This window comes from Danio aesculapii, chromosome 2, assembly GCF_903798145.1.
Source record: "Danio aesculapii chromosome 2, fDanAes4.1, whole genome shotgun sequence".
In the NCBI taxonomy this organism is placed as follows: Eukaryota; Metazoa; Chordata; class Actinopteri; order Cypriniformes; family Danionidae; genus Danio; species Danio aesculapii.
This window is the reverse complement of record NC_079436.1, coordinates 8,175,207-8,196,593: the sequence shown is the minus strand read 5'-3', so window position 1 is coordinate 8,196,593 and position 21,387 is coordinate 8,175,207. Positions and strand designations below refer to the sequence as shown.

The 21,387-nt window shown below is 40.4% G+C and overlaps 1 protein-coding gene across 1 annotated transcript in view; it reads right to left on the bottom strand.

Moving 5' to 3' along the window:
* LOC130240480 (ephrin type-B receptor 3) overlaps positions 1–21,387 on the bottom strand; it is a 108,922-nt gene that overhangs the window by 74,649 nt on the left and 12,886 nt on the right. Inside the window, exon 3 of the mRNA XM_056472017.1 lies at positions 11,745–12,029. Within this exon, the coding sequence (XP_056327992.1) occupies positions 11,745–12,029 (285 nt within the window). The remainder of the gene's footprint in view (positions 1–11,744; positions 12,030–21,387) is intronic.

Genomic DNA, 21,387 nt, shown 5'->3' with positions numbered 1-21,387 from the left:
GAACCGCCACTGAGCTGAAGTCAATGATTTACTTGAATTATTTAGCCTGACATGTTTACTGTTCCAAAATATTTTAAATGTTTCTTAAAATGAAGAATATTGCGTTCAATGGGGAAAAAAAGTTGTTTTTCATGCAGACATTTAAAAAGAACCTATTTTAGAGCACTAATCACAATACTATGATATTTATCCAAAGTTATCAAATGTCAGAATCTTAAACCATTTACTCATGCAAGCCGTTCAGAAATTTTGGAGGCATTAAAATAAAAAGTTTGCTTGCATATTTATGTATGACTTGGAGATCACGCAGAAGTCACATTCAAAGCAGGAAGTTTTATAGTCTCTGGAGTTCCAGCTTCTATATATGTATATATATATATAGATATAGAGATGGGCTCTTCTGAATGAAACACAGTACCCAGTGGACACCTTGATGTCAAAAGATATCAAGTTGTCATCAAAAACATGTCAAAAAACACATTACAAAAAACACATCAAAAATGTCAACTGATTTGATGACAAAACCTTGACGTCTATTTGACATCTACGCATTGATGCCCTTTTGGCCATCAAAATAAATAAAACTATTATAAACAGGCTCAGTGATAGGGGGAAGGGGTTGTGGTGCTAACTTTTCCTACCCTAGAGGCGCCCCTGGCAATAAGCAACATAGGCGAGATGCGATCAGCGGACTATCTGGTCCAACCACTGTGATTCTTCTGTTAGACAAGGTACATACACACATGGCATACAGCTCGGTAAGTATGCTCAAACTGCTCACAACGCTCCCTCACTTTTTATAAGTTCAAATACCTTCTGTCGTCCCCTCTCATTTCAGCCTACCAAGCCCTCAAGTTCGAGCATTACAGTTCTCATTGCAGAAGGAGAGGCATTCTACACTGCAAGCTACAGCAAAGGCATTCTTGGATCTATCACCAAGACATTATAATACACCCCAATTTAATCATTTAAAGCAGGTAAAAGCAGAACAGTTATATGTGCTAATAATCCATTATGAACCATACCTCCAAATATAAATTTGTCAGTAAAAGCATCCTGACTTGTCTAACTTGTCTGAGATATAAGATAAGTTTTAGTATGCAGTTGTGGTTTTACCAGAATTATTAAAAGACTGGAAGAGGCTTTATGATATGATATCTTTAAGATAATCCATGGAGATGTTAACATACTTAACATTACACTTAACATGGAGAAATAATGCTTCAAACCCAAGAGCTCGTTCAGTGTAATGCCCTTTCAATCACTCTTGCCCAGGAATATAGTCAATACAATTAAGTGTTAAAGTCACCATGAACTGGAAGTTTAAGATTTTTTTCTCTGTTGTGACCAGTGTGGGGGTAACACATTACGAGTAATGTGAGTTACATAATAATAATATTACTTTTATAAGTAACAAGTAACACATTACTTTTAAAAATTATGTAATAATTGAGTTACTTTTTAAGGCAACGCGGTGGCGCAGTAGGTAGTGCTGTTGCCTCACAGCAAGAAGGTCGCTGGTTCAAGCTTTGGCAGGGTCAGTTGGCATTTCTGTGTGGAGTTTGTATGTTCTCCCCACGTTCGCGCGGGTTTCCTCTGGGTGCTCCGGTTTCCCCCACAAGTGCAAAGACATGTGGTACAGGTGAATTGGGTAAGCTAAATTGTCTGTAGTGTATGAGTGTGTATGAATGTTTCCGCTGTGTAAAAATGTGCTGGATAAGTTGGCGGTTCATTCCGCTGTGGCGACCCCAGATTAATAAAGTCGAAAAGAAAATGAATGAATGAATCAGTTGCTTTTTAAAAAATGTAACTTGAGTTACTTTTAGATTAATTAATTTGCTTTTAAAAAATTGTTTGCTGAATTAAAATGAGTGTATTCACGTTGAATCACACTCAATGAGAAAATGTTCCCGCGGGAACAGACAAAAACCAAGATGGCAGAGCCTTCCATGTCTGTGATGAAAGTATTCTCATTATTTTGAACACATGGAAGAAAAGGGGATTGTCTCAATGGACAGTGATTTTACTGAACTATTAAGACAAAAATACAAATCCAAACACATTGCTTGAAACTTTGATTGATTTGTATACACGGAATGGAAGTTTTCAGAAGGTAACATTACTCTAATTTTATTTTAATAATTTTTTGTAGGTAAATGAAGGTGTAGCTTATACAGTCATTCATTTATTCATTTGCTTTTCGGCTTAGAGACTCTATTAATCTGGAGTTGAACCGCCAACTTATCTAGCACTTGTTTTATGCAGCGGATGCCCTTCCAGCTGCAACCCATCACTGGGAAACATCCATACACACTCATTCACACACATACACTACGGACAATTCACCTATACGGCATATCTTTGTACTGTGGGGCAAGCCCAGAGGAAACCCACGCGAACACAGGGAGAACATGCAAACTCCACACAGAAACACCAACTGACCCAGCCGAGGCTCGAATCAGCAACCTTTTTGCTGTTAAGCGAACATGCTACCCACTGCGCCACAACGTCGCCTAGCTTATACAGTGTGTCATTAAATGCAGAGCTTAAAAAAAAAAGAAAAAGAAAAATACCCTGCAAATTCTGCAAGAGATCAAGCCTCAGGCAGGTAACTCAAAAGTAACCCAAAAGTAATGTAACTAGTTACTTTTTTGGGGAGTAACTCAATATATTAATACATTACTTACAAAAAGTAACTTTCCCCAACACTAATCGTGATATTTATCCACTTGAAACAGCACTGACATTAGAAAAGAAATGAAGGGCTGTGCATGATTTCAAACGATTTGATTTGTCAAACGATTGACAAATGAACAAAAACAGGGCAGAAATAAGACATGCCTTGATAGCTCCTCCCAAAAGGCAATCCATGTGACCAGAAGTGAAGAAAAGTTGTTTTGTGGGATGAAGGAAGGCTATAAAATTTCAATTAAGATTCTGAGGCCAAATTAATTTCACACAATAATGAAGTGAACAGATACTGTATATCAGGGGTGCCCAATACGTCGATCGCGATCTAGCAGTTGATCGCAAAGGTAGCGTATGTAGATCGCATGGCATTAAATAATATCCTCACTGAAATTTGTTGCTTGATTGACATACAAGACAGCCAGTCTGATATCTGACTTTTCTGATGCATGGGTAACCATGCATGTGCGTAATATCCTTCCACCATGACTGATGATTATTTGGTAGTGTGCTTGAAGCTGGCTATCAGCAGCTACTGTCCGAACTATATGCTTCCTTGGCTGATTCCATTCAGTGAAAGTAATCAGAGTAAGGTAATGACAAAAATATGGACAGAGTTGTACTGTAGGCTATCTGCTTGTTAAGTGTGACGTCAAGCAAAGCGGCTTCCAGGTCCAAGCGCTCTATCAAACTGTATGGGGCGACTCAACAAATAGTAATAACAAACTCTAACAAAGCGATGTAATACTTTCAAAAATCCTGATCGCAATATATATATCCATGCCTAATATCCGAAGGCCAGAAAATGATATTTTTTTTTATAAAGTGCTCACTTAACAAGCAGGGTACATAAATAAATATTGTACAAATACATTTTTATATTAGGTAGATCATTTTGACTTGAAAAAGTGTGGGCACCCCTGCTTTACATTGTATATAGCAGGTAAGGGCGGACTGGCCATAGGGAGCACCAGGACATTTCCGTGAATCTGGCTTGCCCACCCTCACGCACCCCCCTTGCTCTTCACTTACCAATCGCTAGCCCTAATCATTTATCAATTGCTGCAGCTTAGGTGGCCTGAGGTAATATCTTTTCCGTCATTATGATTGCATTCCATCTTTCAAGAACCAGTGATTTTTTTTTTACCGGTTTATTGAAACATACTATTCGAAAGAACTACCATACTACCAACTACCAAAAACAACCATACTGTCCATCACTGTTTCAATGCTCTGTTTCAGTGCTTTGTTTGATTTCCTGTGTATCGTCTTTGCTGTGTATTTTAAGCTTCTGCAGGAGAGCGCCCTCTGGCCTGTACTACTGATCACAGAGCCATGCTTCCCTGACAAGATGTGCATGAGAATTGCAGCTTTTGCAGAATTACTATCTCAATTTCATTTCAAACAATCATGCAGCCCTTCAGAAAACCCCAACCCAGGCTCATTCTGATAATGTACACCTTTATTCATTTCTGGAGAGAGCAAAATGCGTCCCAGGATTTTTTTGCAGTTTTTGTTTTCGCGAATACATCAGTCTATGCTTTTTTAGATCTCAAATTTCTCTCGTGAGAGCCATTCACGCCTCCTGTTCTCACATAAATCCACCAGAGGTCCACTGAGTGACTGACTGAGTGAGTGACTGACCAACCGACCTATCCCCCACCCTCCTTCTTCCCTAAACCCGACCAATAATTAGATTTGGCCTAAAATCGAAATCTCGATTTATTGAACATTTTAACTCGATTACGGTTAATGAACGATTATTTTATGTTTTTGCTCTTATAGTTCACTGACAAGTTTTGAGAGTAAATACAGTTTGAAGTCAGAATTATTAGCCCCCTTTGATTTTTTTTTTTCTTTTTTAAATATTTCCCAAATGATGATTTCTGGAGAAAGTCTTATTTGTTTAATTTTGGCTAGAATTTAAGCAGTTTTTAATTTTTTTATGAACCATTTTAAGGTAAAAATTATTAGCCCCTTTAAGCTATTTTTTTTTCCGACTGTCTACAGAACAAACCATCATTATACAGTAACTTGCCTAATTACCCTAACCTGCCTAGTTAACCTAATTAACCTAGTTAAGCCTTTAAATGTCACTTTAAGCTGTATAGATGTCACGGATTGGCCAGGCTCTTCCACCAACATCACGCACCGAGCACCTTCACCTGAGTATTAACCACGCACAGCTGCACCCAATCACTCCCATTCACTATATAAGCACACACCTCACTTCACTCATTGTCCGGTCTCGTTCCTACGAAGCGGACTCTGAGTGAACCACTTCCTAGGTTTCACTCCCCTACGATCTCAGCAATTATACTTACCTTTACTCTGTTTCCTTCTAGTCTGTCCAGTGTTCCCGGTGTCCTGTCAGCGTTGTGTGTCTCGTCAGTCTGTCTTCCCCGCAAGTCCTCTGGTGTGTGCATTCGGTCATCCTTCAGTGTTTGTCATCCCACCTGACAAAGAGGATCATCAGTTCCACTAAACTCCGTTCATCGCTCCATCACTATTCATTTATACTCTACTGTTGGAATAAACATTGTTTATACTCACTCCCCTTGTTTGTCCGTCTGCTTCCGTAACAGAAGACCGGACCATAACCTACCAACAGCATGAGCACTCACGATCCCCTTCAGGAGTTGGTGGATTCATTGAAGAGAGTGCTACTACCATCTGCTCCACTTCCCGAAGCACCACCAGCACCGAGCACTTCTTCACCGTCCATCCACTCATCCAGTCCCATGGCTCGACCAGCGCCCTACTCTGGCGGGGCGGAGGAGTGCAATGGATTTCTCCTGCAATGTTCTCTGGTATTCACTATGCAACCCGAGTTAAACCCTACAGATCGGTCCAAAATCGCTTTCATCATCTCCCTCCTCTCTGGGTCGGCTCTTCGGTGGGCTGAAACCATCTGGCAACAGTCTGGGCCGGTAACAAATTCCATTCAGTCATTCACCCAGTACTTCAAGGAGGTTTTTGGTCGCGCGGATGCTGAAGTAGCAGCTGGAGAACAGCTATACCATCTCAAACAGGGAGCCATGTCCACTCAGGATTATGCTCTCAGGTTCCGAACTCTGGCTGCTGCTAGCGGCTGGAATGAGCGATCTCTCCTCACAACCTACCGGCTCGGACTAGAGCCCAGCCTCCGGTTACAGCTGGCCGCCCTCGACGATACGATGGGATTGGAGAAGTTCATCCAACACTCTCTGCGCTGTTCCGATCGTCTGAGGGTCTACCAGCATGATCCTCCACCAATATCCCAAGCACTCCTCCGTTCGCCAGAGCCAGCCGTCCCTCCAGAACCAGAACCCATGATCATCGAATCTGGTAGACTCACGATCACCGAGCGACAGAGGAGGCTGACCCGGGGTCTGTGCATGTACTGTGGCGCCAAAGGACATGTCAGGCTGGACTGTCCCATTCGTCCAGCACGCTCTGTGGTGAGTTTGTTCAGTTCTCCTATTGAAAAGATGCATCCTCTCACCACTAATGTCCAGTTAACTACCCCTTCTGTCTCAGTTTCAGTCACAGCCCTCATCGACTCCGGGTCAGCAGGAAATTTCATCTCGCACGCCCTCTGTCACCGACTCCAGCTTAACACCGAAGCCTCGACGCACGTTTACCAGATTCAGCCCATAACCAAAGATATCCATTGTCAGGCACGTATCCATCGAAAATGTGAACCCGTCAATCTCCAAGTAGGACTGCTCCACAAAGAGGAGATTCAATTTCTGGTTCTGGAGGGTGCATCGATGGATATCATCTTAGGGCGCCCGTGGCTGGTGAAGCACGATCCCATCCTCTCTTGGGGCACAGGAGAAATTAAGAGATGGGGAGAAGAATGCCGATCCAGCTGTTTTCCCGATCTACCCTTACAAATTCGAAGACCCCTTACCGTCTACGTCACGTCTGTCGAAAGTCCAGTCGAGAAAATATCCATTCAGATCCCGAAGATCTACTCCTCATACGAGGATGTATTTTGCCCCAAGAGAGCTTCCCAGCTACCTCCACATCGGCCATGGGACTGCGCCATAGACCTGCTTCCAGATGCTCCTATGCCCAGAGGTAGGATCTACCCGTTGTCCCTTCCGGAGACCAAGGCAATGGAGGAGTACATCCATGAGGCTCTGAGTCAGGGGTATATCCGTCCATCCACGTCACCTGCTGCCTCAAGTTTCTTCTTCGTGGCTAAGAAGGATGGAGGGCTGCGGCCATGTATCGATTACAGAACCCTAAATCAAGGTACAGTCAAGTTCCGGTATCCCCTTCCTCTCGTCCCTGCGGCCCTGGAACAACTCAGATCCGCCAAAATTTTCACCAAGTTGGACCTCCGTAGCGCCTATAACCTGGTGAGAATACGTGAGGGGGACGAGTGGAAGACTGGGTTTGTGACCCCTACTGGACACTACGAGTACCTGGTCATGCCCTATGGTCTGGTTAACGCCCCCTCCGTATTCCAAAACTTCATCCACGAAGTCCTCCGGGAGTTCCTCCATCTCTTCGTCATTGTATACATAGATGATATCCTGATTTACTCCCGGAGTGAGGCCGAACATCGCCACCACGTTGCGGAGGTCCTGAAAACCCTCAGGAAACACCGCCTGTACCTCAAGGCTGAAAAATGCTCCTTCCATTCACCATCTGTTCAGTTCTTGGGGTACATCATCGATCAAAGAGGGGTTCGTATGGACGAGGGGAAGGTCACTTCCGTCATCTCCTGGCCCGAACCAAAAACCATAAAGGAACTCCAACGTTTCCTAGGATTTGCTAATTTCTACCGACGTTTCATCCAGAATTACAGTCTCATCACCGCTCCGCTCACCAACCTGTTGAAAAATAAACCCAAAGCACTACCCTGGCCTCCCGAAGCCGCCGCAGCCTTCCAAAACCTAAAAGAATCCTTCACTCAAGCCCCATTGCTGACTCATCCTGATCCTGACTTGCCGTTTGTGGTCGAAGTGGATGCATCGACCACCGGAGTGGGAGCCATCCTGTCCCAGTACCACGGTACTCCTTCATTACTCCATCCATGTGCCTATTTCTCCCGGAAGCTCAGCCCGGCGGAAAGGAACTATGACATCGGAAATCGAGAACTTCTGGCCATCAAGCTCGCCCTGGAGGAGTGGCGACACTGGTTGGAGGGGGCCAAACATTCGTTCCAGGTGATCACAGATCATAAAAATCTCCAATACCTAAAAGATGCTAAAAGACTCTGTCCTCGTCAGGCCCGTTGGTCATTGTTCTTCTCCAGATTTCAGTTCTCTATCTCATATCGACCAGGTTCAAAGAATATCCGAGCAGACGCACTTTCCAGAATTCACGACCAGTATGAAATTATTGAGACACCGGCCAAGATCCTTCCTGATCAGATCACTATCTGTCCCATCCAATGGTCCGCTCCTACAGTAATCGCCACTCCAGAATCCAGAACTCCGCCGGGCTGTCCCCCCAATCGACGCTTCATCCCTGAAAATCAACGGGTAGATCTCATTCATTCCAGCCATACATCTCTGGGCACAGGACATCCTGGGGCCAACAACACCCTCTCGCTGCTATCCCAACGCTTTTGGTGGCCGAACATGGCGAGGGATGTGAGAAGATACGTCCAAGGCTGCAGAGAATGCGCTATGGCGAAGAGTCCTCGCCATCTACCTGCTGGGAAACTCCATCCCTTGCCCATCCCAAACCGCCCCTGGTCACACCTAGGAGTTGACTTCATGACAGACCTCCCAGTGTCTGAAGGTAACACCTGCATTCTAGTCATCATAGATCGATTCTCTAAATTCTGTCGTTTGATTCCTTTGAAAGGTATACCCACAGCCCTAGAGACCGCCGAAAACCTGTTCAACCACGTCTTTCGAAATTTTGGGTTACCAGAAGATATAGTCTCGGATCGAGGACCCCAATTTATCTCCAGACTATGGAGAGCATTCTTCAGACTCCTAGGTGTGACCATAAGCCTCTCGTCTGGCTATCACCCCCAAACCAACGGCCAGACAGAGAGGAAAATTCAGGAAGTGGGGCGGTTCCTCCGGACCTTCTGTCACGGTCACCAAAACTCCTGGAGCCAGTTTCTGGGCTGGGCGGAATACGCCCAGAATTCCCTGCGGCAACCTACCACCGGACTCACGCCATTCCAGTGCATCCTAGGGTTCCAACCTCCACTCTTCCCCTGGGATGGCGCACCATCTGATGTCCCCGCAGTGGATTACTGGTTCCGGGAGAGCGAGAGAGTCTGGGACGATGCTCATCACCATCTCCAGAGGGCAGTACGCAGAACAAAGGAGGTATCGGATAAGAGGAGGATCCCATCTATACTCCAGGACAAAAGGTCTGGCTCTCCACCAGAGATATCCGGTTGCGACTGCCCTCCCGAAAATTAAGTCCCAGATTTGTTGGTCCCTTCACCATTCTGGAACAGGTCAACCCCGTCACATACAAATTACAGTTACCACCACAGTACAGAATCCACCCCACATTCCACGTGTCCCTTCTAAAACCCTTTCACGATCCTCTGATTCCCTCCACAGAGCCTGGCCATGAAGAGGAACCTCCTCCCCCCCTGATGTTAGAAGAAGGGGCCATCTACCAAGTCAAGGACATCCTACGGTCCAGGCGTCGTGGTGGTCAGCTTGAATACCTCGTCGACTGGGAAGGATACGGTCCAGAAGAGAGGTCATGGGTCTCCAGATCCGATATACTAGATCCCGCACTTATGGAAGAGTTCCACTCCAATCACCCAGAATTTCCAGCACCTCGAGGACGAGGTAGACCACCACGACGTCGGAGGTTCAGGCCCTCAGGAGCGGGCCCTGGGGAGGGGGGTAATGTCACGGATTGGCCAGGCTCTTCCACCAACATCACGCACCGAGCACCTTCACCTGAGTATTAACCACGCACAGCTGCACCCAATCACTCCCATTCACTATATAAGCACACACCTCACTTCACTCATTGTCCGGTCTCGTTCCTACGAAGCGGACTCTGAGTGAACCACTTCCTAGGTTTCACTCCCCTACGATCTCAGCAATTATACTTACCTTTACTCTGTTTCCTTCTAGTCTGTCCAGTGTTCCCGGTGTCCTGTCAGCGTTGTGTGTCTCGTCAGTCTGTCTTCCCCGCAAGTCCTCTGGTGTGTGCATTCGGTCATCCTTCAGTGTTTGTCATCCCACCTGACAAAGAGGATCATCAGTTCCACTAAACTCCGTTCATCGCTCCATCACTATTCATTTATACTCTACTGTTGGAATAAACATTGTTTATACTCACTCCCCTTGTTTGTCCGTCTGCTTCCGTAACAATAGATGTGTCTTGAAAAATATCTGGTTAAATATTATTTACTGTCATCATGGCAAAGATAAAATAAATCAGTTATTAGAAATGAGTTATTAAAACTATTATGTTTAGAAATGTGTTTAAGAAATCTCTCCGTTAAACAGAACATATTACAAGTTAAACACATATTACAAGTGAGAGATTTTGAATGTAGGATGCATTACTTGTTTTTAAAATACCCACAATATCTATTATCTATGATTCTTTATTGAACATCAACGCTGAACAACTGAAATTAAAACACACATTGCCCACCCTTGTTTGTGCTACCAAACCGACCAATCACAAAGCTTGCGTTATGCGTCGTGATGTGTAGTTTTTTGAGAGGTGCGCAGGTATGCGAAGGCAGCACCAGACCATATGCATGCGCTTGTCAGAATATTAATATCAGAATAATATAATAAGTATAAAGCATAATATAATAAGTATAAATTAGCCATAACAAATTGACGTCACAAGACTCCACACACGGTAGGGAAAGTAATTTTAAAAATTGACCTTGAAAATTTTGATCAATTATAGGATCTGAATGTGTTAATGTTCGATTAATTTTTGATTAAACTCCCAGCCCTAATTCATTCATTCATTTTCTTTTCGGCTTAGTCCGTTTATTAATCCGGGGTCGCCACAGCGGAATAAACCGCCCACTTATCCAGCACATGTTTTACGCAGCGGATGACCTTCCAGCTGCAACCCATCTCTGGGAAACATCCATACACACTCATTTACACTCGTACACTACGGACAATTTAGCCTACCCAGTTCACCTGTACAGCAGGTCTTTGGACTGTGGTGGAAACCGGAGCACCCAGAGGAAACCCATGGAGAACATGCAAACTCCACACAGAAATGACAACTGACCCAGCCAAGGCTCGAACCAGCGACCTTGCTGTGAGGCGACAGCACTACCTACTGCGCCACTGCATCGGCGCCCAGCCCTAAAAATATTTTTAAAAGCACCTATTGACCCGCACACCCACTTCCCTAACCCCAACAGCACTGTTTTAAAAAGCAATTCACAAAAAGAAAAGCTCTCGCCTGATTTTTACCACTTTTTCAGATTTTACCACATTCTCGCCTTGTTATTTACTTGCTTATTTTTTGCCGTTTGTTTTTGTCTTACCCACTTTCTGGAACCGTTCTTCACCAGACTCGAACCTCATCGTCGCAGTCACCTCTGCTCTGCATCTCAAGTCCGCCAACGTATGTGTGGACAAAGTGGTAACATCGGAAAAGCTGTCCACATGCAGGTAAGCCTTTAGCTAGTAAGCACGAAAAGACGAAATGTAGCCTTATGTAGCTCTGGCTACATCATTCGCGATCTCCTGAAACCTATATAGGGCTGCGTTTTCAGAATAAGCCTGTGTTGGAAAACCACCACTGACACACTATTTTTGTGTTTAAACCATACCTCCATTCAGCAAAACATTGTAAAAATGTATCATTATGCAAAGTCATATAAGTTTCTGACAACATATGAGTAAGTAGGCTAAATGATGACAGAATTTTCATTTTCTCTTTAAAAAATTTACCTCCATTCAGCAAAGCATTTTAAAAACGCATCAATATACAAAGACATAAGTTTCTGACAACATAAGAGTACTTAAACAATGACAGAATTTTTATTTTCTCTTTAAAAATATACCTCTATTCAGCAAAACGTTGTAAAAATGTATCATTATGCAAAGTCTAAATTAAACCAAGTCATTATTGTGGCTGACCTTTACATAAGGATTCTCCCTCCATGGTGGGCTGCTTGCCGTGGCCATGTCTCCGTCTGATTCATAGTAGAACAGATTAAAGGTCTCTTTACAGGAACCGGGGATGTTGGGAATACTGCCACAGTCCCGCACGGAGAACTTGAGCTCCACGTAGACTCGGAGGACTCCTCGACGGGGGATGAAGTCTGTCCGGAGCCAGTTGTTCTGATTGGGCTCCAGCACGTTACAGACCTGGTAAGTCCTGATGGGGCTCAAGTGGTCATCATATCCGCTTACTTCCTCCCACTGAGAAGGACATAAAATACTGTCACTGATTGCACAATCAACTTTCTCGGAATTAAATGTCCAATTGAAAAATGGCAGCAGATTATATAAGAGCTCTGGAATGGTGTAAAGAGAGTGTTGTGTATCATAAGGTTCTACTGCAGCACTTCTTTCTGATAAAACTAGCACAAGTGAAGCCAAGTAAAACATGTGACCTTCATCGCATTTAGTATATAGAAATCTTTCATTGTATAGTTTCTATTGAGTGTGACATGGTGTAAGCAGGTGCAATGTATTAAAGCCAGACATGAAGTTTAAAGGGGATAGTTCACACTAAAATAATTGTATGTTCACTTGTTTAAAAACCTATTTTAGTTTCTTTCTTCTGAAGAAGATATTTTCAAGAGTTTACACTTAGCTGATGATTGAATATAAGCTAATTTGGCTTGCTGTCCCAGGAGAGAGCCCTAAGCTCATAAGATCAAGGCGAGAGGGGAGTTTGAGCTCAGGTAGAACTCGAGAACTCCCCTGTCATGGTGGCTGTAGAGCAGATAGAGGTTGCTCTTTAAAGAGATAAGTACTAGGTAGGAGCTAGTCTATGATGTTGATTTAGATCCAACTTCGGACGCATGTTTTAGGTCAGTGGGAGGAAACCGGGGAACCCGGGGGAAACCCACGTGAGCACGGGAAGAATGTGCAAACTCCGCACAGAAACGTCTGCTGGTTTGGTAAAGCCTGGAACCAGAGACGTTTTGCTGTGAGGCAACAGTGCTAAGCACTGAGCCACCGTGCCACCCATCTAGGAAGGAGGAGGAGTAGGGGTGGAAGGGGGGATTCTTCAAAACGAAGATAGCAGGGATGCGTAACCAAGGGTATTTGTAGCAGCTTAGGAATCGTCTGATTGGTGCATTGTGAATTGGATAATGCGGGTCCAGCCGCTAGCAATCATAAGCATGTGATCCTCTCGAAATTAGTTTATAAATAAAATTCACTTAAAAAATGCTGGTTGCTCACATACATTGACTATCATTGTATTTTTTGTTCCTACTATGAAACTAAAAGAGTGCCAGCAACCAGCATTCTTCAAAATAGGGCTGCTGGATTATGGGAAAAATCATAATCACGATTATTTTGGTCAGAATTGTATTCACGGTTGATTAAAACGATTGTCAGTGGGCCATATGTCCAAAAAGTTTTGGAGAACAGATCTAAAAACTATATATACAGTCGAAGTCATAATAATTAGCCCCCCTGTTTATTTTTTCCCCCAATTTCTGTTTATCGGAGAGATTTTTTCAACACATTTCTAAATATAATAGTTTTAATAACTCATTTCTAATAACTGATTTATTTTATCTTTACCATGATGACAGTAAATAATATTTGACTAGATATTTTTCAAGACACTTCTTAAAGTGACATTTAAAGGCTTAACTAGGTTAATTAGGTTAACTAGGCAGGTTAGGGTAATTAGGCAAGTTATTGTATAATGCTGGTTTGTTTTGCAGACAATCAAAAAAAAAATTGCTTGAAGGGGCTAATAATTTTGACCTTAAAATGGATTTTAAAAAATTAAAAACTGCTTTTATTTTAGCCGAAATAAAACAATTAAGACTTTCTCCTGAAGAAAAAATATTATCAGACATACTGTGAAAATGTCCTTGCTCTGTTAAATATCATTTGGGAAATATTTAAAAAAAGAGAAAAAATTCAAAGGGGGCTAATAATTCTGACTTCAACTGTATATAGTCTTCCCCTTGAAATAAGGTAGATAGGTGCATCTATTAGGGCTGGGGATAAAATCGGTATCGATATTTATTGACCGAACACTATTGTCATTTGGTATGAGATTTCAGTATGAAGGATGTAATTTTGTTAAAATGTGGCTGCTGAGCACACGCCTTAGAAGCAGTGCCAATAAGCTTAGGAAGTAAGTTTGTCATTTCCAATGGAGGCATGCAACTTGCACAATGTGCACATTGTAGCGAGATGCACATGTTGCACAGGCCGTGCACAAATGATGCAAGTGCATTCTCCAGCAGCAGCTAACATAGACTAACCATGTTCTGTACACTTTCAGCTCTTCCGCACACTCCGCACACTCAAACAAACACTCCTCCGTCATTGAAAGCCAGATAAGCATGTTTGTGTGATCATTCTCTGGGTGAATACCTATTGCACAATCCAAATTTGATTGATGTCTTTTGGACCAGTAGTTTTTGAGAAAAGAGAGAAAAAGTATCGCCTCGCATGTGTACAGAAGATGAAAGGTATTAACGGTGTTTCGTACACAATTAAAATAGTGTTCCATACAGGGCGCATAACTTCATTTCACTGGCAAAAATTGTCATTGTTTGAAGTCTTATTAAAAACTTATGTCAGTTCGGCACCAGTGGTTTAGTGGTTAGTGCGTCGACACATGCACTTCAATGCTCACAGTAACCCGAGTTCGATTCCTGCCTCGCAGTCCTATGCCAATCCTTCCCCTCTCTCTGCTCCCCATGTTTTCCTGTCAATACTCTCTACTGTCCTATCTAATAAAGATGAAAACCCTGAAAAAATAATTATTTAAAAAATAAAAACTCATGTCAGAATATACTATTATTGTGTTTAACTTGAAGTTAATGTTAAATTTGATATCTTTTAATGAAAGTTAGCAATGAAAGAACATTACAATCATTTAAGTTTTAGATAATGCTTATTTAATTACAGAGTGACAATTTAAAATATTAAAACATTGAATTCATGCAAGTTAACGCTAACTTAACTGACCTTTTATGAATATAAACATCATAAACGCACAAAGACGATGGGCAAATAGCATTTTACTGAGTCATGAACTCGCTTTAACGTCTCATCCGAAAGACTGAAATGAGCCCAAAGGAGCTCACCCTCAGGCCCTGTTTACATTAATACGTTTTAGTTTTAAAACGCGTAGGTTTTGCTATGGTTACTCTATGCGTCCACACTACGCCAGAGTTTTTGAGTGTCAAAAACAGAGCATTTTGAAAACGCTGAAGAGGCTGATTTCATTCTAAAATGCTGCTGCTCCGTCTCAGTGTGGATGGGGGGAAACAGAGACATCTGAAAACAGAGGCATGGCTGCAGACATTTGCCTGTCTGATTAGGGATTTTCCTCAATATTAAGTAGCCTACACACAGTTCAGTCCTGCATTCTCTCCTTGTGAGTTCAGACTTCACAAGTTTGATAAGGAAAACAAACTCCCGAGGACACGTTGGGTACTTTATAACCTCATTCACTTCACCCTGGCTATGTTGTTTCACTATCTTAACAATAAAATGAAAACATTATATAAGGAACTGCCTATTTTCATTTTAATATTAGCAACTTGACAGACACCAAAAATGTTGAGCCGTCGTGTAGCTGCATATTTATATGATCGTCATCTTTATGCATATTTATAACAAAACTGAGCCTATAACATTACTGCCTCCTTTCATTTTCATTGAAAATACAAAACATACCCTTTCTTTCGCTGAATATCATTTTTAACAATCAATAATGGCCATAATAAAGTATAACGTACAGTAAGTTTATACATTATAGGAAATAAAGGCAAACCATCAGTCAAATGTGCAGAATCAGTGTGTGTGGTAACTATTAACTTATGTTTGCTCTCAGCCAAAACACGTTACCTGAGAACAAGTAATAGACTCAAAAGACCAAAGTCGGGGAATATGTCGTTATACGTAGATAACAAGATGAATTGAAGATCACGTTTAACAAATATAGTGAGATTAGATCCTGCGGTACATACTTGATAAACAGTCCGACGTGCATAGCTCTCATTTGAATAGATGAGCTCAAAGCATGCTGCAGTGCATGCCAGAGCGTGTGTGTATGTGGTCACGTAATGTGTGTTTGCAGTGGTGTAATGTAGACGGAGAGTTGTTCAGAAACGCTAGGTGAAACGCTAGTGTCGTTCTCATTTAAAACTAAAACGTATTAGTGTAAACGGGGCCTAAGATGACTACATGGTGTGTGCCCAGCAAGCAAACAGTATCAAAAGACATTAATATTAGGTTAGATTTAGGTCGTGATGTCAGGTGACAAACATTCAATGTCTAGCCAGCGTCTAAGGACAACGTTATTTTGACGTCCAATAACGACATCAAATGATGTTAATATTTGGTTGATTTTAAGTCGTGTTGGAAAGTGACCCAAATCTAACGTCAAGCCAACAACCAACATATTTACGTCCAATACTGACATTCATATGTCTGATAGACATCATAGTGTTAACGTCCATACAACGTCAAGCTGTAACATCATTAGACGTTGATATTTGGTTGATTTTAGGTTGTGTCGAAAAGTGTCTAAAATCTAATGTCGAGCCAACATCTTAAACCAACATCATATTGACGTCAAATACTGATATTTATTCGTCAGGTATGACAACCAAAATCCAACGTCTGATAGACGTCATATTGGTAACGTTCACACAACGTCAAGCTGTAACATGATTACACGTTGATATTTGGTTGATTTTAGGTTGGACATTGGACATATGACATCAACCCAATTTTCATTTCCAAACAAAATATAAAGTCCCCATGACGTTTGGGTACAACGTCAATCTGACATCATGTTTACGTCCTGAACCTGCTGTGTGCGTTCTGCTCGACTCAGAGGCTCAGCGCATACACACAACAGCCTTCTTTAATACATCCATAAATGAAGCGTGTTCCATGCATCAAAAGTCACAATACACAACATGCTTTCACTAATTTTTTTTAAGCGAGACTGAGCTTTGCAGTAGAACAAACGCGTACTGCTGGAAAGGTGATGGGATATGACTCAATAATCATTTTATCTCAATTAATGTTTTTTTTTTTTCATAATCATTGAAAGTTGAAATCGAAACTGAATTTCGATTAACTGCACAGCCCTACTTCAAAATATCTCCTTTTGCAGTCAGCAATTATATGAGAAACAATAAATTAGGTAATTTAAATTTTTTGTGTGTGCTATCCCTTTAAAACTGTGGTATTTCTTTTTGTAAATAACACAACACACAATGTATTTTATGAGCTAGCACATCTTCCAAACCTGGTGTTTGTTTTATCCTGAATCACTGTAGCGAGTCTATAAAAAGTGTTTATATTCTGAGTTTTTAAGATGTGTGGAGTCGATCCCTGCTGCGAAGTCGCCCAGTACGTGTGTGACTCATCATATCCATACCCACAGAGAACTACAATGTTCTTCTGCAAGAAACATGCCGTTTTATTTATTTATTAACTGCTAGACTGCCACTAGCTATACTGTTTGCCTGAATTTTGTCCCAATCAGCTGTGGCCTTGACAGGACTGTCAATCGCTTGATTTTAATTTATGTAATGCTACGCTAAGCAAGTCTCACCCACAGTGAAATTTCATCAGTGGACAATCTTTTTGTGTATAATTGTATGGAACAATGAATAATGCTTTTATTATTATTATTATTATAATTATTATTATTATTATTATTATTATTATTAACAGGGAGATTTCACCTCAAAAAACCCTTTTGGGCGTCATATCTTTCTTTTGTTGAACACAAAAGATGAAATAGAAAATGTTGGTAGTTGGAACTCATTGACTACTATGGACGTCAATCGGTGCCAGCAACCAGCATTCTTTAAAGTATCTTCTTTTGTATTAAACTGAAAAAAAAGATTACAATTAATTCTGGTTTTAAACCATTATGGGTTTCTTTATTTTGTTTGATACAAAAGAAGATATTTTGAAGAATGTTGGTAGCTGAATCAGCAATCAGCATTCTTCAAAATATCTTCTTTTGTATTAAATTGAAAAAAAGATTACAATTAATTCTGGTTTTAAACCATTATGGGTTTCTTTATTCTGTTTGATACAAAAGAAGATATTTGAAGAATGTTGGTAGCTGAATCAGCAATCAGCATTCTTCAAAATATCTTCTTGTGTATTAAACAAAAAAAAAGATTAAAATTAATTCTGGTTTTAAACCATTATGGGTTTCTTTATTCTGTTTGATACAAAAAAAGATATTTTGAAGAATGTTGGTAGCTGAAACACATTGACTTCCATAGTAATTTTTTACCCTACTATGGAAGTCAATGAGTTACAGCAATCAGCATTCTTCAAAATATCTTCTTTTGTGTTCAACAGAAGAAAGAGACTCATAAAAGTTTAAAAACCACATGAGGGAGAATAAATGAGGTCATTTTTATTTTTGGGTGAACTATCTAATTGATAAATTCATACAAAAATAAAAGCATTTCAATAAATGACTAATATTATTAATTTATTAATGAAATAGTTATTACTAATTTAAATAACCAATATTGATATTTTAGGCCATAAAATGTCATGTTGGTATAACTGTCTTCATTAATTAATTCCTTTTTCTTCAGCTTAGTCCCTTATTTATCAGGAGTCGCCACAGCGGAATGAGCCGCCAGCTGTCTTCATATCGTAATAATAATAATAAAAAAGAAAACATTGTACTATTATTATTATATTGTTTCCTAGAAAATAGTAGAAAAATTATATATTTTATGTAAAATCATATTAGCATTTATTGCTAATTAATAATATTACAAGATTCAAGCTGTAGAATGCCAATTATTCTAAAAACTATTAAACAATATTCAATCATGCCTTTTGTAATACCTAAATATTCTTGATTTTGAAATAAATATTAAAATGTATATACACACACACACGCACGCACGTAAGGTTTTAGGAAAAAAAAAAAAATTCTATGATGATATAAATTGACAATTTTTGTGTTGAGTTGCATATTTTGGGCATTTGCTGTTTATTTTACATTAGATTTCTGTCCTATTTTCAAACTCAGTATGGACCAACAAATAGTGTCTTGTAATTCCTAATAGACAAACCCTAAATATCACTTTGTTCTAAACCTTCTAAATTTTATTACATAATATTTATTATTTTTAAATATGTAAAACTTAACTTAGAAGCTAAGTTAGCAACCAGCATTCCTCAAGGTATCTTCTTTTGTGTTTAATCGAAGAAAGAAACAGATAAATGTTTAAAAACCACAAATAAATTTGGTAATTTCTGTTTAATCTATTAATTTATACAAATATTAAAGCATTTCATAGCATGACTATTGTTATAAATTTAATAATTAAATAGTTATTACTAATTTAAATAACGAATATTAATATTTAAGGCCGTAAAATATTGTGTTGGTCTTAACATAATAAGAAAACATTGTACTATTATTATTACATTAATTATTATTATTATTTATTATTATTATTGTTATTATTATATTGTTTCTTTGAAAATACTAGAAAAATAATTGCTTTTATGTAAAATTTAACATCGAATAGAAGTAGAAACAGAAAAAAAAATCATATTAGACATTTTAAGGTCAGATTCAAGCTATTGCTGTTTATTTTACATTACATTTCTGTCCCATTTTCAAAGTCAGTACGGACCAACAAATAGTGTCTGGAAATTCCTAATCAGACGAACCCTAAATATCACTGATTGTTACTCCGATGACAGCTTTAAGTTGAGCCCCGAAGCAGCACTAAATGGAAGCAGGAATAATGAACGACTCAAATGCTCAATTAAATTCATGTCGGTGGTTAGGGTAAATAGAAATGCTTTCTCAAAGGTGACATTTGGGTTCCCTGAACTTCTCACAACACAATTAAGAGGCATCGCAGCGAGAGGTAGCATGTGTTTATCTCCAGGTGTGAAGGAACACATTACTTATGATGATGCATGGCTTTTGAGATGCCAGACATCGAGCACCAGCCTGCGGAATGGGGCTGAGCTGCTTAAGATTGTTGCCATGGCAACCCATCATTTCCATTGACTGACTTCGCATGCACATTCCAAAGACAAATCATAGTACGGGAGCAAGTGGATTTGGATGGTGTGTGTGTGAGGCTTAAGGTCAGAGTCGCTGGTTAATTTCTTCACTAGTCACATGTGTAAAATAAACTGCTAATCTTGAGAGTCTATCTCATTTTATTTGTCTTGCTCATTAAAGGGATAGTTCAGCCCGATCGCACAAAGAAATGTACCTACTTTACGTATTGTCAGAAATGTGACTAATTCATACAATTTAATTCGAAAGTTAATGTACGTTTTTTAAATGGAGATGTGACCCTAAAGCCTCACCTCTAAATTGACCACTCATGCACAGACAGGGGTGTAACATGAAAGGGGAGTAACTTGTAGTACGTTAGAGGCATAACTTGAAATTATGGAGACCTATATGTCAAAATTATGTTGTCTGCAAGATGGCACTATACATTAGTTATTAACATCTAAACCTACTCCACACCTAAACCTAACCATCACTGTTATTAACATTCATACCAACCCCAAACCTAAACTCAACCATCAGTTATTAACATCTACACTGTCTCCAACACTAAACCCAACCATCAGTTATTAACGTCTACACCTTTCGCAAATCTAAACCCACCCATCATAGTTATTAGCATCTACTCCTTCCCCAAACCTAAACCCAACCATCATAGTTATTAACGTCTACACCTAACCCAACCCTAAACCCAAACATCAGTTATGAACGTCTACACCTTTCGCAAACCTAAACCCACCCATCATAATTATTAATGTCTACACCTTCCCCAAACCTAAACCCAACCATCAGTTATTAACGTCTACACCTTCCCCAAACCTAAACCCAACCATCATAGTTATTAACATCTACACCTAACCCAACCCTAAACCCAACCATCAGTTATTAACGTCTACACCTTTCGCAAATCTAAACCACCCATCATAGTTATTAGCATCTACTCCTTTCCCAAACCTAAACCCAACCATCATAGTTATTAGCATCTACTCCTTCCCCAAACCTAAACCCAACCATCACAGTTATTAGCATCTACTCCTTCCCCAAACCTAAACCCAACCATCAGTTATTAACGTCTACACCTAACCCAAACCTAAACCCACCCATCACAGTTATTAGCATCTACTCCTTCCCCAAACCTAAACCTCACCATCAGTTAACATCTTCACCTTCCCCAAACCTAAACCCAAGCATCAGTTAACGTCTACACCTAACCAAACCCTAAACCCAACCATCAGTTATTGACTACACCTTTCGCAAACCTAAACCCACCCAGTTATTATTGTCTACACCTAACCCAACCCTAAACCCAACCATCATAGTTATTAACATCTACACCTTTCGCAAACCAAAACTCAACTAGTTATTAACGTCTACACCTAACCCAAACCTAAACCCAACCATCAGTTATTAACATCTACACCTTTCGCAAACCTAAACCCAACCATCAGTTATTAATGTCTACACCTTTCGCAAACCAAAACCCAACCATCATAGTTATTAACATCTACACCTAACCCAACCCTAAAC